At 39.8% G+C, this 18,483-nt stretch overlaps 1 protein-coding gene across 2 annotated transcripts in view; it reads left to right on the forward strand.

Moving 5' to 3' along the window:
* The window catches only part of VAV3 (vav guanine nucleotide exchange factor 3), a 340,276-nt gene that overhangs the window by 207,042 nt on the left and 114,751 nt on the right, over positions 1 to 18,483 (forward strand). The window contains exons 16-17 of one of the 2 annotated variants that reach the window (XM_026484676.4): positions 8,690 to 8,791; positions 9,102 to 9,202. In XM_026484676.4, the coding sequence (XP_026340461.2) occupies positions 8,690 to 8,791; positions 9,102 to 9,202 (203 nt within the window). The remainder of the gene's footprint in view (positions 1 to 8,689; positions 8,792 to 9,101; positions 9,203 to 18,483) is intronic. The other variant, XM_057310419.1, reaches the window with a different exon arrangement.

Here is an 18,483-nt window from a genome sequence, read left to right on the forward strand (position 1 = left end):
TCTGCATGGGGCAACATCTTGCCTCTTCCAGAAAATTCAATTCCTGCTGTAGCACCACGCTTTTGTCCTTGGGGCTAGGCTGCCATTTTGAAGTACTAACAATCTGTGTGCTTCCATTTAGGGAAATACTTACAGATGATGAGCTCTGTCGGTTCTCAGACGAAACGCAGCCTCGCGAAGATCATATCTGTAGGGGCGGGCGGTGATTGGGAAGGGAAGAACAAAGCTATTAGCGCCCAGGAATGACTATTTCCAAACATGGTGTGTGTTGTAGCCTTGATGTTCTGCAGCACCCATCTCTCTCCATTTACTGATGAGGCTGAATAGTTGATTACAGGCTTCTCAGTCAGTTGTTTTTCTTTATCAATTTCTTGGTCGTATTCTTTGCCAAGTTTTCTGTGGGTCAGATTTATCATTGTACTATCACTGGTTTGTAATAGCTCCTTTTATACCAAGAATATTTTCACATATGTTGCAAACACTTAATTCTGTTTGTCTTTGCTTTTTAATTGCCTTTGATATTTTTAGCCTAGTGATTAAGAGCAGAGGCTTTGAGACGCATCTTTGCCTCAGATCCTGTTCAGTGACATATTATCTGTGTACTCTAGTCAGGTTGCTTGTGCATCTTGTTGTGGTTATTCTTGTTCTTTTCACCTCGAAAAGGAGGAGATGTAAGGAATACATTGAATAATGGAGAACTTTGGAAAACACAGATAACTATAAAATTAAAAAAAAATGCATAATGCCTTTACCTATTGTTCTCATTTTCACATATGTATGTTAGCAAGTAGTTATGTGTTACGTTCATCACAGTTATGGATACAGTTTAGTAACAGCTTATTTTCCTATAATATATTGCAGATATCTTTCTTGGCTAATATATATGTTCCCTCTTTCATTTCGAATTGTTGTATGGTATTCCGTTGTTTAGATGTGCTGTAACTTCTCTGTTTCCTATTTTCTTTAATTAAATCAGTTCCAATTTTTAATTATTAAAAATGTTGCAATGGGGGCGCCTGGGTGGCTCAGTCGTTAAGCTTCTGCCTTCAACTCAGGTTATGATCCCAGGGTCCTGGGATCGAGCCCCGCATCGGGCTCCCTGCTCAGCGGGAAGCCTGCTTCTCCCTCTCCCACTCCCCCTGCTTGTGTTCCCTCTCTTGCTGTGTCTCTCTCTGTCAAATAAATAAAACCTTAAAAAAAAAATGTTGTGATGAACCTTCACGATTATTTCTAATAAGTAGAATTTTATGTCAAAGAATTAGTAAAGCTTTTGGGTTAGACTTTGGGATATATCTGTAGCTTCATCCATACTAGGTGTTATCTGTTTTCTTTGATCTCTTTTTTGCCAGTTTGATATGTGAAATATCTTATTTAAATTTGCATTTCTTTTGGTTATCAGTAACTTCAGCATGCTTTCTGTGTTTATTGATTGTTTTCTTTCTTTTTTTAATAAATAACCCTGTTGATTTCTTTGCTAATTTTTCCATTGGGGTCTCCATTTTTTTCTTACAGATTTTCAAGAGCATTTACGTATTGCAAGGACATTAATCCTCTATCATACGTATTACAGATATTTTCCTACTTTCTGGGTTTTTAAAAATTTTTTTTGATTCAAGGAAAATTTTGGGTTTTTAAAAATAAATAAATCCAGCCATCTTTATTTTTTACATTTAAAGATTACATAGTCATCAATATTTTCTTCAAGTGTTTTTGTTTTCTTATAACATATTTCAGGTTTCTATCTAAATTTTATATTTATGTGCAGAAATAAGCTGCATGAGGGCAGAAGTTCTGTCCATTGTATTCCTCATTGTTCGCTGTGTTCATGGCACATCCTAGGCATGTAATACATATTTGTCAAATTGATAATATCAATCTTTCAGCTCTGTATCCTTATAAAATAGGTGATAATAATGTAATTTCCTTAACCTTTTCAAAAAGCTAGGAATGCATTTTCTGAAATACATTTATAATTTGTTTCTTTTTTTCCTTCGTGTGGAACATTCTTTCACCTGCTGAATTCCTGATTATCTTTAGATCTGAATGCAAGCATTGTTTCTGAAGGAAAGCCTTAATCTGTTCACAAGGTCACATTCCAAGTTGTAAGTTTTCCTAACGCTATCTTTGACACACCTGTAATTTCATAGTTTATGGAATTATTTAGATGTTTGTTCCCCATCAGCACCAAACAACAGAAACCTTATCGTACCCCACTGCCTAGCACATATTATGTATTTGACAAGTTTTTAAATTTTTGAGCAGGTAAATAAATAAGTGGACAAACTGTCACAAAAATCACATACCACGTTTGTGCTCATGCCTGGTCCCCTGCACGACTTTATCTTCTCTGTTATTGATCTTTCTGTCTTGTCAGTGCCATACAGGTTTAATAATGTACCTTTAAAAAACATTTTCGTATCTCTTGGATTATGATTACTTCCTACATACTCCCTACAATAATTTGTCTTCATTTTACAATTTTTCCCAATTATCCTTACACATTCATTCACCCAGTTGAATTTTATAATGATTTCTCAAAAAAAAAAAAATGTGTGTGTGTGTGTGTGTGTGTGTGTGTGTGTGTGTGCGCGCGCGCGCGCGTGCGTGTTAATGTGTGTTGGTTTGGGGCAAAGGAATTGTTTTGACTTTATAAATTAACCTGAGAGATTGTGTATTTATAATAAAATATGCAAACTTATTCAGCAGTTTGGATATGTAGCTTTTATTTATTTGAATACTTTTGATTTTTCTCCATTAATTTTTAAATTTTATTCATATAGAACCTGAACATTTCATGCTAGGAATTTTCTTAGACATTTTGGTGCAGGAAAGAGTCAACTTGGTGGGTTTGGGTTTGCTGTCTTTAAAAGGACCTGCTTACAGGGTTGTCCCTTGGCTGGCGTCTGGGAAATTCGGCTTTGAAATGTCCCCTCTGGTGCCAAGTGGTAAGGTCATTTGGTGTGCCAACGGGACTGAATTTCATTGTGCCAGCCTACCGAGACTTTTTTTTTTTTTAACCACGTGATTTATGGTGAGCGTCTACTTTCCTTCTGGGAGTTTTTAATGATTGTGGCTGATCATGATGGTGCCTCTGTAACCAACCTGTGAAAATCCTTGAACTTTGAGTCTCAAGGAATGTTGCTGGGTGAAAATACTACCCACGTGTTCCTGCATTTCACCACTGGAGAACGTTGGGAGCTTAGAGATCTGTTTTTCCAGACACCACCCGATATGTCTTTTCTTCTTACTAGTTTCATTAGTTGAGTTTCTTCTTTTGTTTTTTCCCAGTTGTCCCAACAATGTCATCTCCAAAGGATAATTCTGTATGCTTTTTTTTTTTTACGTTCTCTCTTACATTTATTTTTGTCCTATTACATTGATCAGATCTTCCAGAACAATGCTGAATAGTATAATTGACTTCTGCAAACTTTCCTTAACTTCAATAGGATAGTGATAGTGTTTAAAATTAAGTATGTTTTTCTGTTGTCTTTAGCTCGATACTCTTTAGCTTGATAATCAACATCTGGTTTATTTAGAATTTTATCAGAAGCACATGCTACATTTTATTAAATATCTTTTTTGGCATCTGTTGAGATGACCCAATGCTTTTTTTGGTTATTAATGTGATAAATTGTTATGTGTATTTAAAAATCTTATTTAAAAAGAGGCATGATATAACTGTCTTGAAGATAATAGTCTCCCATTTTAAATGTTAAATGTTAACACCTGGAAAAGTGTTTGACCAAAATCAGGGCATCCCAGGGCCAGTCAAGTTGACACGTAAATTTAACCATGATGGTGTCACAGATGGTGCTGTAGAAAACCTGCCGTATCCACTATCTGTGAACCCCTATACTCATTTCAGACCTTTCATTCTCTTTTCCCCCCAAACTCGAATCACTTTCCCCTTTTCCTTCATCTACCAAACACCCCTTGTTCTCACTTGCTCCCATGTAGCCACCGATTGATCGTTTTATTTCTTTTGTCTTTAATCATATTTTGTGGGTGTTTCATGGGTGTGAGCTTTTGTTTCTTTAACTCAATGGATGATTTTCTAGGGGTAGTAACTGTTCTTTTTCTTTTTTCCTTTAGCTCTTTTCCCTTTAAGTAGCGGATACTTAAAATATAGCTGGTGGCTTTTGCTTATTTATTCAACGATGTTATATATTAAATGTGAGACACTGCCGTAAGCCCTGACAATATAAACATGAACAGCACAGAGCTAGCTTTCTGGTAGTGGGAAGCAGATCATAAGTGGTTCTACTACAACGTGTAGTACTACCCGAGAGGGCTAGAGAAGTACTTCGGGAACCCAGATGGAATGATAATCATTATCTTTATCATGTGGACTCCCAGAAGATCTTATCCGAAGAGTCACATTTTTATCTGGTCCAAAATGAGGGACCAGGCAAGTGAGCAGCTACAGGCCAAGGGAAACATTTTAGGCAGAGGGGTTGGGCCACAAAAGTGCAGAGTTATGGGCGAGAAGAATAAGTTTAGGAAATGTGACAAGGTCTGTGTACCTCTCGTGTATACCTATGGCTTATGAGTGTTTGGAAAGAAGAGGAATGCAAGGGGCATGCTAGAACTGAAAACACTTTGTATGTCCTTGCTGGAAGTTTTAGCTTTATCCCTGTAGGCAGCAGGAACCAGCAGAAGTCTTCAAGGGAGGGAGTGACCTATTTTTATTTTTTGAAGGTAATTCTGGGAATAGTACGGAAGATGGCCCTACATAGGGAGAGAAAGTAGAAGATGGCATTATTAAGAAGGTCATTATAAGAATTTAGTTGAGAGGCACTGAGGGCTTGAATTAGGTCATAAGGAAAGAGAATGGAACCTGAATTTTTGAGGAGGTATTTTTAAGGTTACATCAACAGAAACTCGATGTGGTTTCTGGGAAGGAGAAATTGGCACAGAGAAGGGGTTAAGGGAAAATGAATATGTAGAAGGTATGAGGGAGAGGGAAGAATTCATTGCACCTCTCAAGTTTCCAGGCTAGAAGATAGAGTGAATGTTGATGGACTGAAATCAGAATTTGGTTAGAGTCCAATATGTTAGGAAAGGTATGGAGCTGAGTTTTGTATGTGCTGTGTTTGAGACGCCTGTGGAGGCCCTGGGAATGCAGATCCAGAGAATGGAGAAGGGACCCAGGCTAAGGGGAGGCACGTGGTCCTCAGTTTAGTGCCAACCATGAAACCAGGTGAGAAGAGGCAGGAATCAGAATGTGTAAAGTGAAAAGGAGGTGTAAGAGCATTAACATACTTTGCCTTGTAAATATTTGATTGATTAATTGTATTACTAATGGGCCCTATATGGAGCAAAAGAAATGGGAACATTTTCCTGAGAAAGCTACAAGATTCCATTCAAGTTCTCACAAGTAAACTGTCATATATCAAAATAGGTTCCTTAAATGGAATCCTCTGGGTAGAGCTGCGTGACTGAGCAAGTGAGCTAACCTATATTTGACCCTCAGTTCTCATCTATAGATAACCCAGTCCCATATGGTCTTGCAGTATTCACTCTTGCTTCACTAAAGGAATGCTCTCTCTAGTGGCCACAGAGATTTTTGTGTGTGTGTGTGTCAACGAAATGTGATATTAATCCCCGTGTAAGGTCTCACCCCTTTCCTTGGCCCCTGCCAGCCTCTCCTACCTCATCTCTTTCATCTCTCCATTTTACTCATTGGGCTCTGGCTGAGGGATCCTTCCTGCTGTTCAGGCCTTAGGATCTGTGTATATGGTAGGTACTTAATATGAAATGAATGACTCTGTCTTCTAGGTTTGTTGTGAGAAGTAAATGTGAAAAAATATATGAAGAGCCTATTAATGTGCTTAGTGCATCGCAAGTGTGCAATAAATGCCACTTTTGATTATTTTTGTCTCTGTGTTGCCCACCTATAACTCTGATATTCCTCCATATTTTTCTATTCCAATCTACCTTTCTAACTCTTCCCATTTGGCCAACTTACTGCCTTCAGTTTTTGCCTCCCCACAGCCTGTAATCCATGTGTGTTGACACCTCTTTTCATTTGGCACTTGATATGATTTCATCGAATTCCCTGGACTTTTATGCACACATATTCTCCTGGGCACCCCTGTTTCTTATCATGCTTCCATCATTATCTGTGGACTCCTGGTCCAGAGGACACTGAGCATGTAACAGGCTTCCTGCATGAAATTCTCAGGAGAGTGGGAATCCTCTGGGGACTAGGTCCCAAAACTACCAAGAGATTCTTACAACTCATAAAGCACTATTCTGATTATATCATTATTTTATGGATCTGGAATCAGCAATTCGTAAATGGTAGCCAGTGCTTACTGACCATAACTCTGGGCTAGGCAGAGTCCTAAGCACTTTACGTACGTTACCTCACTTTATGAATTTGATTTTATGAGTATTCCTGTCTTATACTTACGAACTCGCCCAGGGTCACGCTGTTAGTGACCTGCAAGTTAGGATGTAAGTCTAGGTGCTCTAATTTCAGATTCCTGCCCTTGACTGTACTTTTGTATTCTGTAGTGCCCCAGGTGCAGTTCCAGGGTCATAGAAGTAACTTTTATTCTTTAGGGTTTAATTTTAAATTTAAAAAATAATATGCAGTTATAGGGTTTTTTGTTTTGTTTTTTGTTTTTTATTCCAACGTTTCTTCCCTACCATTCTACTCTACATTTTGAGTCTCATTTCACTTATGGCAACAATGGTTAACAATATTTTCAGAATTTTTTTTCTATGTTGTCCTTTTTTTTTTTTTTTTAAACCTCCTTAGTGTGATTCTCCTCTCAGCCTTTTGTCTTCTAAAAAGTCAGCTTACTCCTAGTTGGTTGGGGAAAGTAACTGATGGTCGAAAGACTGGCTGTCACTTAAGTTGACCCTGAGAGAAGGGTGTTCCACCTCTGTCCCCGGCAAGCTTCTAAAATGAACTAAATTCTTACTTGTTTGGGACCCATTTACATTGCTGAAGGAGACCTACTCTTGGTCTTCAACTCCAGGCTGATGAATTCCTCAAGTTCCCAGGACTGAAGCTGTTATTTGACAACCCATGGGTGACTGTATCACCTTGATGTTCAGAGAGAAATGAACACCCGGCCTTCCTGGCTAAGGAAATAGAGTTTGATGCTCTTTCCAATGCATGGCTTTATGGACTCCAGAATCTTGCAAAGAGAGTTTTGCTTTTAGAGCCTTATCTTTTCTCTACTTCTCTATTCATGAAGAACTATAATTTTTAATCAGGAACACAAAAATACTGCTATGGAAAGGCCATGCTTTTCAGCATGCAGCAGAACATTTTCCTAAAAAGTGAGGTCACCAGAAGCATGGAGCAGAGAAATCCCAGATGGCACTAATATTTGATTTCATTTTTAGCATGCTCATATTCAGCAGATGGATTGGAAGGCTGACCTCTCTGACACTTCTGCATCACTGCCTGCTACTCCAGTTGCCTTTGCGAATGTTTTTTCATAAGGCTTCTCCTGGTACCTCGGAGATTGATGCCTGGTCACCCGCCTGCGTTATGCTTCATTACACCAAGGCTCTGTGTGGTTGAGAGTTGCCGTATTCTATAAAAGGGGAAATCCTAGCTCATCAGTATCTCAAACTTTGCCTGCACTCTCTCAAATTGCTTGTAACGTGTCGGAGAGCATCATCTTAGCTTTCTCGGTATACGTCTGATTTATATGTTTTTTTAGTCTTTTCCTAAGTATTCTGCTTTCTTCTGTGACATAAATAATGACTAATATAAAAACTCCTCTGGAAATGGCTAAATTGACTGTTTCCAACAATCTAATTATATTAAGGTGAATACTATCGAATCCCCTCCTTGCACTAAGCTTCAGGGGCCAACAGAACGGACCTGGATTGGAGTGCCCAATTCTGCCATTTCCCTTACTTTAGTGTTAGCCTCAGTTTCCTTGTTTGTAAATTACCGATATGATTCATGCTGAGTCGTTAGGATTGGTGTGAAGGTTAAACAGAGTAACGAGCATTGGTGCAAAGTTACTTTGGTTGTGTTATTTATTTATTTATTTATCTTACGTTAGTTATGGTAGTTTGCGGGATGCTTCATATGTTCTTTTGCATATGCAGGTAATAAAAATAAAATCTAAAACATAACAGTTTTGATGATTTTTTATTTGGATTACAAGGAAAGCAAATTGTTAAGGAGGAAGTTTTTGATGATCAGACTGATGTTTTGCTTCAAAACTTTTTATAAAATTACCTGATTCACTTACAGATCGTTGCGTTATCCACATGCCTATTTAGAGATGGCCTCTGTGGGAATGAAGCGCCCTCCTGCCCTCCCTCCCGCCCTCCCCCTCTAGTTCATATTTCAGTGGTGTGGCTAGACCAACTATCCCCCAGCATGAATATCCAGCAGGTTTTTGTGTTTTTCCCCAGCAGGTTGACCTCTGTGGCCATTCTGTAAAGTTCCCTGGGAACCCTCAATTCTGAGGACGGTTAGTTCGCTTAGATCCTTCCATGTTGCTGCTTTGCACGCAACCAGAGTTTGGTGCATATTTTAATGCAAAGCCTACTTTTGGCTTAGAAAACATGGCACATTTAATAGCCTTTTTGCTTGAATCAGAACTCTACCCAATGTAATGCTGATGAGTTTAGGTTTTAGATGACTAGACTGCCATTCTGTCGTGAAACTTTCTTTAGGAAGCTACTTTTTTTTTTTTCCTTTTTATAGATCGAACATAAGGCCAGACTACGCAGACTCCAATTTCCATGAGTTCAAGATGCACACCTTCAATCGGGTGACCTCCTGCAAAGTCTGCCTGATGCTCCTGAGGTAGGCTTTCTGGGTCCCGTTCCTCAGCTTCAAGGAGCCGGTATAATTGCTCAGTGTTTCAGACTTTTCTAATATCCCAGACAAAATGTTCTGAAGTGGGGAAATGGCCTTAAGAGTTTGGAGCCAACAGATCTTTCCTCAGCCTTGTACCTGGACGGACGCTTCCTTCCGAACCCCAAGAGACTGTCTCCCTCCGCTAAGATGATTTTGCAGAGCACCGTGTTCCCTTGTTTTCTTTCTCGCACTCCTGACTTCAACGAGGCAGCATTTAGCACCTTTTAACATATCACTCTCTAATTTTACCTTCCAGAGGAACATTTTATCAAGGCTATTTATGTTTTAAGTGTGGCGCGAGAGCACACAAGGAATGTTTGGGAAGAGTAGACAATTGTGGCAGACTTAATTCTGCTGGTAAGTCATGTTTCTTGTGATTCTGCTTTTAATTAGGACGTAAAACTTGATAAACATCATTAAGGGCTAATTTACTCTTAATATGTGTTTATTGTGACATATCTGCTTTTGAAACTATCATTTATAAGGACAATTGAAAAATTGTTCGAAATTCCTGTGACTTTTATAGGTACATGGGAGGCAGAGGCCTTCCAGGGGGGCTTGGAAGGTTCCGTGCCACCCGTTTCATTCAGCCCAGCCCCTGAGTCTCACTAACGCTGCACAAATATAGCCAAAGCACACAAATGGAGAAAGACAAACAAAACTGAAAAAAAAAAAGAAAATAATTTTTCACTTCTATCTTTAGTCCTTGAATTTTTCCCTTGTTCTCTTAAATATTCAGCTCAGAAATGCTAATGATGCCAGAAGTAAACATCACACAGACTAATTCATGAATTAATGAATTGAATACATTGTCATTTTGCAGCATTTAACAGATAGCATATATTCTTTGGATTTTATGTAAATATTTTCCCCTTGGTTTTTAAAAATAATGCTCCATGACTGCTACATGAGCCAGTTGCTAAGACTGTTGGCAATTATGCATTCAATAGCCTTTTGCCTCTCTCTGCTCCTCTTGGGCTCTCTTCCTTCTCTTTCTTTTCTGGCCTCTTTATACTTTCTCTTTCTTCTTCTTTCTCTTTGTCCTTTTCCCCTGAGTTTCGCTTGTGTTTTATCAATAAGACCTTTCAAAATCAGTAAAACTTTTTGAACAGACGAAAGGGATCTTTAACAGCTTGAGTTCAAAAGGTAGCCATGTCCACCTTTGATTTTGCCAAAGGAAAAGGTGGACATTGAATTATTTTGGATAATATGAAGAAGAGTGAAACAGAGAATAATAGCTCATTTCAGAGCTGAGTTCAGAAAATGGGCAGTTGTAGAAAAGGTGTGAATCCCATTAGAGGACTGGGATCACAGCACATTCCTCTCACTCTGCTCCTTCGGTAGATGGTTTTTATGGTTCCCCTGAGCCGTGAGCTCTCCATGCCAGGCATGGGCAGCCACAAGGAGAAGTATCCCGGGTTGGTTGAGCACCTGCCCTTGGCCCTCTGCCAGGTCCTTCCTGCACAAACTCGTACGGTCCTCAGGGCAGTGCTTCCCGTTTTCTGATGGAGTCAGTGTGTTCACGCAATTGACTCCAAGTCTGCTAAGACAAGGAGACAAGATTAGCACCCACCAAGGTTTCTGAAGGTCAGAGACAGTTGACAAAGTTGTAAAATAGAAATGTTGTATGTTATTATTATTGTTCTTCACTTGTCCACCTGATACAGCTTATTACTTAAATTTTGGTTGTTCTGTCTTTATTTGCCCCATCCTTTAATCTCTTTGAGGACAGTTACCATGTTAGGTGTTCATGGGAGGCTAATGTATTTTTATAACCGCTCCCCCCCAGCCCTGTCTTAGGAGTTTCAGTCTGCGAGGAATGTGAAGTGATCCCATAGTCGACATGGTTCTTGCATCCTGCTGGACGAGTGCAGGAGAGTAGTTGAGAGTCAGGCAGAAATGGTGGAAAATCTCCCTCTGTCCTGTGCTAGCTGTGCGAGTGTGGGGCTGTTACTTAAGCATTCTAAGGTTTCATTTATTCTTCCGTAAAATGGAAATTAGAGGATTATCATGAGGATCAAATGAAACAATATTGATGCTTAGCACAGGGCCTGGGCACAGTAAAAATTCAGTGTTTTAATCTAAGGTGCTATGATGAGAAGTCTATTTTTGTTTTTGCTTTTTTGGGGGGGGGAGTTGGGTTTTGTTTTTTTTTGGAAGTTACGGGCTTAATCTGTATTTTTGCTATTGTTTTTATGATATGGAGCAAGTGTGGATAGAAGAAATAGCACCAAACTTCGAAGTGATATAAATGCACGATGCTAAAGGACTTTACATTTTTAACTTTTCGTTGGGAAAAAAAGCAATAGGAAACAGTTGGAATTCCTGGTCAGGCAGATAAAAAAAAGCAGTTCATTTCCTGTCTAAGTCTTCGTCCCAGTGTCCTCCAGCCCTTGATGAGTAACTCTGGATTGGGAGACTGTGCGTGATGGCAGGAAAGCCACAAGTTCTGGTTTGAATCCCTCTCCACAGCTTACTTACCGGGTGACGTTGGAACCAGTTACTTAACCTTCATAAGTTTTAGTTTTTTCCCTTCCAAAACAGGGATAATAATGACACCTAGTCTTTAAGTTTATATTTTTTTAACTAAATACAAAGTGCCAGGTACTGTTCTGAGTATATTACTGCTCTCAACTCCGTTCTGTATGAACCTTTTAAAGTTGGAATTACTGCTATTCTTGTCTTACGTATGAGAAGCCGAGGCACAGAAAAATAAGTAAGTTGCCTTAGTTGTTTAATTAATAGAACAAAGATGCAAATCCAGGCAGTCCAACTCCTTTTTCTTAACCCCCGAGTTCTGCCTCCAGTCCTGTGAACTAGCTGTGAGGATCGATGGAGATGTCTTAACACATAGTGCCTAAACCTCATAAACAACCGGAGTAAAATCATGTGTTTGGTTTTCTCTGAGAAAGGGATTTTCTAGATTTTTTTTTTAAGCAAAAACACTTTTGAATTTAATTAAATTAGTAACTACCAAGTATGTTTAGGTTTCAATGCTTTGAAGTGATGTGAGAAATTCAGGCCTCCCTGGGACCGTGCCTGACCATTTCCCCGTGGAATGTCTCAGAGCTGGAAGATTTAGACACCCTCAGTTCTAGGATCTCTTATTTTAAGATGAGGAAACTGAGTCATGAAAGTATGAAAATAAAGCTGTTATGCCCTGCAGATTATAGATAACGCTTACTTACACAGATATCATTTATTAAAAGGTACCATCATTCTCTAAACTCTGTTACAGAATTCACTATAAAGCAGGAAAAAAAAATTTAAAACTCTGGCTAAATTTACTTCTTGGAGTTTTAAACATAATTTTCTTGCTCTCTTGATTTTCTGCCTTGCATCCAATGTTGTCCTCCATTCTCCTCTTTTGTGCATCTGTGTCTTATTCTCTCTCTTTCCGTCCTTTCCTGCCCAAGATTTTAAGAGACCGATGGTATTGAATGCTTATAGGCCATTACTTAGTGGTACGAAGTGGTAAGAACCTGCCCAGGAGGCTTCCCTGTTTTGCCTCCAGATGAGGATTTGCTGGGCAGCCCTTCTGAGTAAAGGGCCTTGCTTATCCTGAGCGAAGAGGAATCTGTTAGAGCTGTCAGCAGTCCTCTCCCACATTCCCAAACAGATGCCCTCTAAAAGTCAGGAGTTACGACACCTTGTCCTTGAACTCCGCCCTTCCTTTTCTGCTGTGGGAAGTAACTGTGGGTAGAGTGTGAGTTTGAGCGTGGTGGGTCTGATGCGAGTGTGGTAAAACCGGCGGGGTTTGGAGGACATGGGCAAGCTAGACTTTGTGGGTGTTTCCCAGCAGAGAACCAACATTGGCTGCAGTTCTCCACAGTCCAGGAACTGCTGGATGCAGCAAGAACTGCTTGCAGTAGTTTAGAGTGTAGTTTCCCATGACTGCTATAGCATTTAGGGAAGTGTGGATGTAGGGGAGGAGGGCAGGAGGAAGGACAAAAACGTATCAAGGGCTGGAGACGTAGTTCACTTGGTTGGGGCTCTTTCTGGAGGAGAGTGTGACATCATTTCAGGAGAACTTGGGGGGTGGGATCAGCTAAATGTAAACAGCTAAATTTAAAGCAAGTGAATAGTATTGATTTAAGGCAAACTCAAATGCTTACATAATCTAGGTTCCCACATAAAATTATATCATAGGTGACTTGAGATTGACCTCACCTTTACAGACCTCTGTAGCTCTGTTGCCTAACACAGTCTAACTATATTCTCCAGAAATGAAGAGAGAGTCTGATCAGCTCAGAGTGAGTCAGGAGTCTACTTGTGGTCCAGAAAGCTGTGTCTAGCAGGAAAGGTTACATTATAAACATTGGGTAGTTGGGGTAGAAGGCAGTTCCAGAAAGTGGAGTGTGCCATTTTCACAACATTGATCCAGGCAGAGAAGAAGGACTAGTTGAACAAAATGGCACAGTAACCCAGGGGCTAAATGAAGGTGAGAGAATCTTCCATTCTACCTTCTAATTGCCAAATGCACTGGTCATCACATTCCGGGCCTCACCTAACTTGACCTTTCTCTTTCATTTGGCACTGTTAACCATTTTCTTTGACACACTCCTTCACATCCTACCACATCCCCCATGCCATCCTTTGGATGTCTGATTAATTTCCCTGCCATTAGCTATAACCTACACTCAGGTAGATAAGTGACCAGTTCCACGTAAGGCTTTTCTCCTGAACTTTGGATTCAAAATGTCTATCTTCTTCTCACATATCCCTTCCCAGGTGTCCTGCAGTGATCTCAAATTTCACGTATCTAAAACCAACCTCATTAGTCACTAACACAAACTTCCTCCACCTACTCCTTGTCTTAAAGGTCCAACATCCATACACTCACCTGAACCCGGGTGTCAGCCTTGATTTACCCACCTCTCTCACCTTCATTCACTTACCTGTTGTTCTTAGTTCCCCTCCTAGGCTCTCTAGAATCCACTGATAAGATATTGCTATAGATTAAAAAAACAAAAAAACAACAACTCATTGTCACTTGTTTGGCCAACTACAAGAGTCTTAGAACTCTTGCTATTAATTATACTCTTTCTATATGCTTTCCAACATTATCTTTATTAAAATCAATTCTGATTGTATGATTCTACTGCTCCCTATACCTTCCATTCCTTACAGTATAATGTCCAAACTTCAATTACACTGTAGCCTCTCACTGATAAGAACCATATTTAACTGAGGCTCTGACCTCTGGGAAGCCATGGTAGATGGATGAATGAGTGGACAGACTGACAAACAGATGGATAGATGAATGAGTAGAAGTGTAGCACCAGGGTTTCTGGGCTCTGAGGATCACTGTAGTGTTAGAACAGAAGCAGGAGGCTGTGGGAGATTAGACAGGTTTTGATTCTGCCCTTGTAGAGACCAGAGCCTGACTGGATGTAGGATAAGTGAAATAAAAACCTTATCTGAATCCCTGGCCGGTACTTTAAGAATGAAAGAGAGAAGACTTCGAAGACCCTTTGCGTTCCTTTCTGGTACTTATGCAAGGAAAGGCTCATGCCCTGAGCATCAACCATCAGGCTTTTGACCGGGGAGCCTAGGTTAGGTATTAAGTAGCAAGAAAGAAAACTAGCTCACAGAACATCTGATGACAAAATACCTCAATTTCTGGGGAAATATACTCCCTGATCGAGTCAATCCCGTTTTTAGAATTCTTGCTTGGCTCTATTTCCTCTCCTTGAAATACACTCCCTTTTCTCCTGACAGTTCCAAAATCTACTCTTCCTTTACTTCCTCTCCAAACCCTTTGCCAATCATTTTCCCTCACCTTGGCCTCCCAACAGTTGTGTGAATTAAATTGTTCTCTAATTAGTTTGCTTGTAGGTTTTATGTATTTGCCAATATTAGGTAACAAAAACACCCCTAAAACCCTTCAAATCCCACTGGTTTTAATACATAAACACGTATTTTTCATACACGCACCATGGCTGTGGGTTCCATGGCCCTCCAAGGGAGCTCCCTTCTAAGTAATGGCTTAGAGATCCAAGGTGGTTCCATCTTGTGACTCTGTAAATTCAACACATGGCTTCTTGGGTAGCTGGGCTTAAAAACCCCTAGACTGAAATGAATAACATTTTTTTTTAAAAAATCACAGGGTATTGTTTAAAACTAAATGGCCTCAACTTAATTACATGGGGGAGCTGGACAGTGTAGTGGGGTACATGGACTGTTCGGTGGGCATGACTGTCTCTGCCACTCTTCATTGCCTCTAGGAGACTATGCTCCTTCACTGTAGGGAATGTGTTCCTCATCTTTTGTATTCATACCTTGTCCAAAGTCAGGGTGCTTAACCTCAAGTCGTTACTCCTTTTTCCCGAAGTAGGAATACCTTAGCCCAGACACAATCTTTAATAGTGTTGGATGTGGCTAGATACTAACCACTAAGCATGCGAAATAGCTCTTGAGCATTTCTTTTTGTGGAAGTTAGGTCTGTGGATGTTGTCTTCCCCGAATTTAGAAACCTTTTATATTTCATGCTCTATCTCCCTTAAGTTTACCTAGTCTTCATTCATCCTCGAAATAATAATTACTTGGCAAAAATACAGTGCATTTCTGAATGAAGTAATTCATTCATATTAATATTTGACTATGACAGATTATTAACTTAAGTGCATTTGAAGCATGAAAAAAAGGTGCTTTAAGGTTTGTTTTTTTTAATATATAAGACAAACTATGCAACTTAGAAACAAATTTGAAGGTTGGGTGATTAGTTTATGTCTTAACATTTGAGAATTTGCATGGATATAAAGAGCGGGCAATTTCACTGTCTCATTTTCACTGAACTTGAGTTGACTCCTTCATGTTCACCATGGCAACCTCAATGATCAACTCGTACGTGGACTCTGAAGTGTGCTGCCAAAACTTTCCAACCTTAATAATGAATAGGTATGAACTCCATTATATAAGCCTCTCTCAACAAGTCACTGCAAAGCTGATGTAATTCTAGAGTGGTATTGCTTTCTCACTGCGTACCACTGTGAAGGTCTAATCCGAAACTGCAATCTTATGGCCACATTTGTGTTTTTGCCCTGCTAAAACCCTGTTGGTTCCCTTCTTACCCTGACATTGATCAATATAGCTTGTTTTGCATCCTCTCAGCTTAAACAAAGAAAGTAGCCCTGGAAGGCAAATATTGCTGGAGCAGACAACTTTGGTTTAATGCATCTTTTCCTTTAGTGGGAATGCAAGCCTCAGCTGCTCTAATATTTAACCGAAGCAGGTCCCCATTTGCTTCTCTGTTTAATCGCTCTTTTATCTAGGCCAGCTGCTGCTCCTGCTGCTGCCTTAGCCATTTCTAATTGGAAGCAAGTTGCCTCGGTATCCTAATGGCTGAAACCTGCAGGATTGCTACCTGGAACCTGCACCCCAAATTGGCATCAGAAATAGCTTTTTTATACATAGTATTGCAGTGTTTTATCATAAGAGATAAGCTTTTTGCATACAACTTTATTTCAGTCTTGTACCAGTAGGTGTTTTACCAGATTACTTTTACACGAACTGAGGCTTGATCACGGATTTCATAACCAAAAAATGACTTCGGTTTACTTCATATTACTTCAAGCCTTTCCCATAAATTAGTCCTCGTTTTTTAACTTACCAAGAAAATTTTATACTCAAAGGTAGTTATTATTTCTTCCACTTAACTAGTTCGGTCAGTTTAATGATAGTTTAATGATTACTAAAGTGAACTGGAAAACAGTACACGGTTGTGTTTCTGTTAGAGCTCCTGAGAAGACTCGAAATCAGCGCCTCTTTCCAAGTATTAGTTACAGTTTATTTTTTTTCCAAAATATTGCTATAGATCCAAGTGGTGAACATACATTTGTGGAACTTCAAAATCTGATCAGTCCAACTGTCTTTTAATGTTTCACATGAATAGCATGTTAGCCGCGATGACAAGGCACCTTTAAAAGCTATATTGGTTATTACTTTCCTGTGGCCTCTTTTGAGACAGTCTTACTGGACATAGATTTGCTTAGTCTTAACAAAAAGAACTTCAGATAAGAGACAAAGCGAATTGTGCAATCATGTATGCACTGAGAGCCACTTGTATTGGGAAAAACAAATAACAATAGGACTGAATTTTTTGTTTAAACAAATGAATTGTATTAAGTGAATCTAAAGCCTCAGTGAAAAACATTTCTTTTACACGAATATGCACATTGACCCCTGTGCTGGCATTGAAGATGGAGTTCTGCAAAGCCTCCAAGCACCTCAGTAACACCCCTTCTCTGAATTACATCAAACCAGTTGGGACTTGATGAAAGAATGCGAGGTATAAACCCCTTGAGGGCCTGTGAGTCACCATCTAGAAAGGCTCTTGAAAGGGTAAGAACATTTTATAGTTTGATCAATAGGAGTCTGAGAATAGGCTGCAGGGTAAAGACAAGTTGAGGATTAAAAACTTTTGGAAACTTGAAGAATTGAATTACTCTCCTAAGGAAGTTCCCAGGAGAAAAAAAGAGAGACAGAAAGAAAGACTTTTTTTTTTTTTTTTTTATCAGATCTCAAGCAGTAACCTTTCTGTTGGGTCAGAATTCAGCTAAAATAGATTTGATGGTCATCAGTCCTTGTTAGCTTAGTCTTCATGCAGAGCTGTGACACCCAAAGTGTCTTTTAGGGACCCAAGTACCTGCCGTATAGTATAGTAGTTTTGGGTCCATGTCAAGAGGAGGTCGAGGATGGTGTTGGAGACTTCAAAATTAGAGCGATTTTTCCATAGAATATTTCATTGAAAGAGGCTCTTATTCTATTTTTCTAGGCAGAATGAGCTTTTGCTTTGAAAATGTATGAAGTAGTGTGGGTAGTTGGGTCTTCCTCTCTCTCATCACTGTTATTGTCATATAAGTTAACAAGCTGTTGCATTAATATGGTTATCAGAATTTAGATTCTGTTTGTAAAAGAGGCAGTCAGTTCAACGCCTGGCTGCTAGAGCACGTGCAGAAGTATTAGCTAAAGGAATCTGCATAAGAATTGCTGACCTTGAAACAGGTTCTAAGAGTTCTTTCCAGTCCTTTGGGTTTTGCCCTATTCTTAGAAAATTTATAGAACCCTCCCATGCGTTAGAAGTAAATAAAAGCTGAGACTTTCATGCGCTAGGCCCAGCATGAGAAGATTAGAGTGTGAACTTCTCCAGGCCAAGTCTATGGAGGAAATGGGTGACAGGGTAGAGGGTAGACATGGTAGCCATGAGGATGGGAAGTGGTGGTGAGGAAAAGGTAAGTCCTAAGTAGGGACTCGTGACCTTGGAGTTGGGGTTGCAGCACAAAGCCGCTTTTCCGTTTTTACCTACTTGGGTTACACTGAAGAGGCTTTGTGTAGAGCAGTTCTTAGTTCATCTAATCGGAATTATGGGGAAAGCTGGTCTGCTTGATGAGACATTAAAGAGAGAAAGCTGGAGCCAACAGGAAGTGGGTAAATGAAAGAGGGAGATTGGGTAAGGTAGCAGCGCAGTCTAGATTGCTTCTGGCTTTGTACTAGTCCCATGCATGCCTCGCCAGGACCTCTCACTCTCTTGTTTCTGTAATAGGTGCTCCCTCCTGCAGGAGCCAGCTAACTTGCACTTGAACCCTATGTAACAAGATAGGAAGAGCCTGTCAGCAAGTGTCTTCTGTTCCTAGATC

The sequence above is a fragment of the Ursus arctos genome, unplaced genomic scaffold (assembly GCF_023065955.2).
Source record: "Ursus arctos isolate Adak ecotype North America unplaced genomic scaffold, UrsArc2.0 scaffold_12, whole genome shotgun sequence".
Classification (NCBI taxonomy): Eukaryota; Metazoa; Chordata; class Mammalia; order Carnivora; family Ursidae; genus Ursus; species Ursus arctos.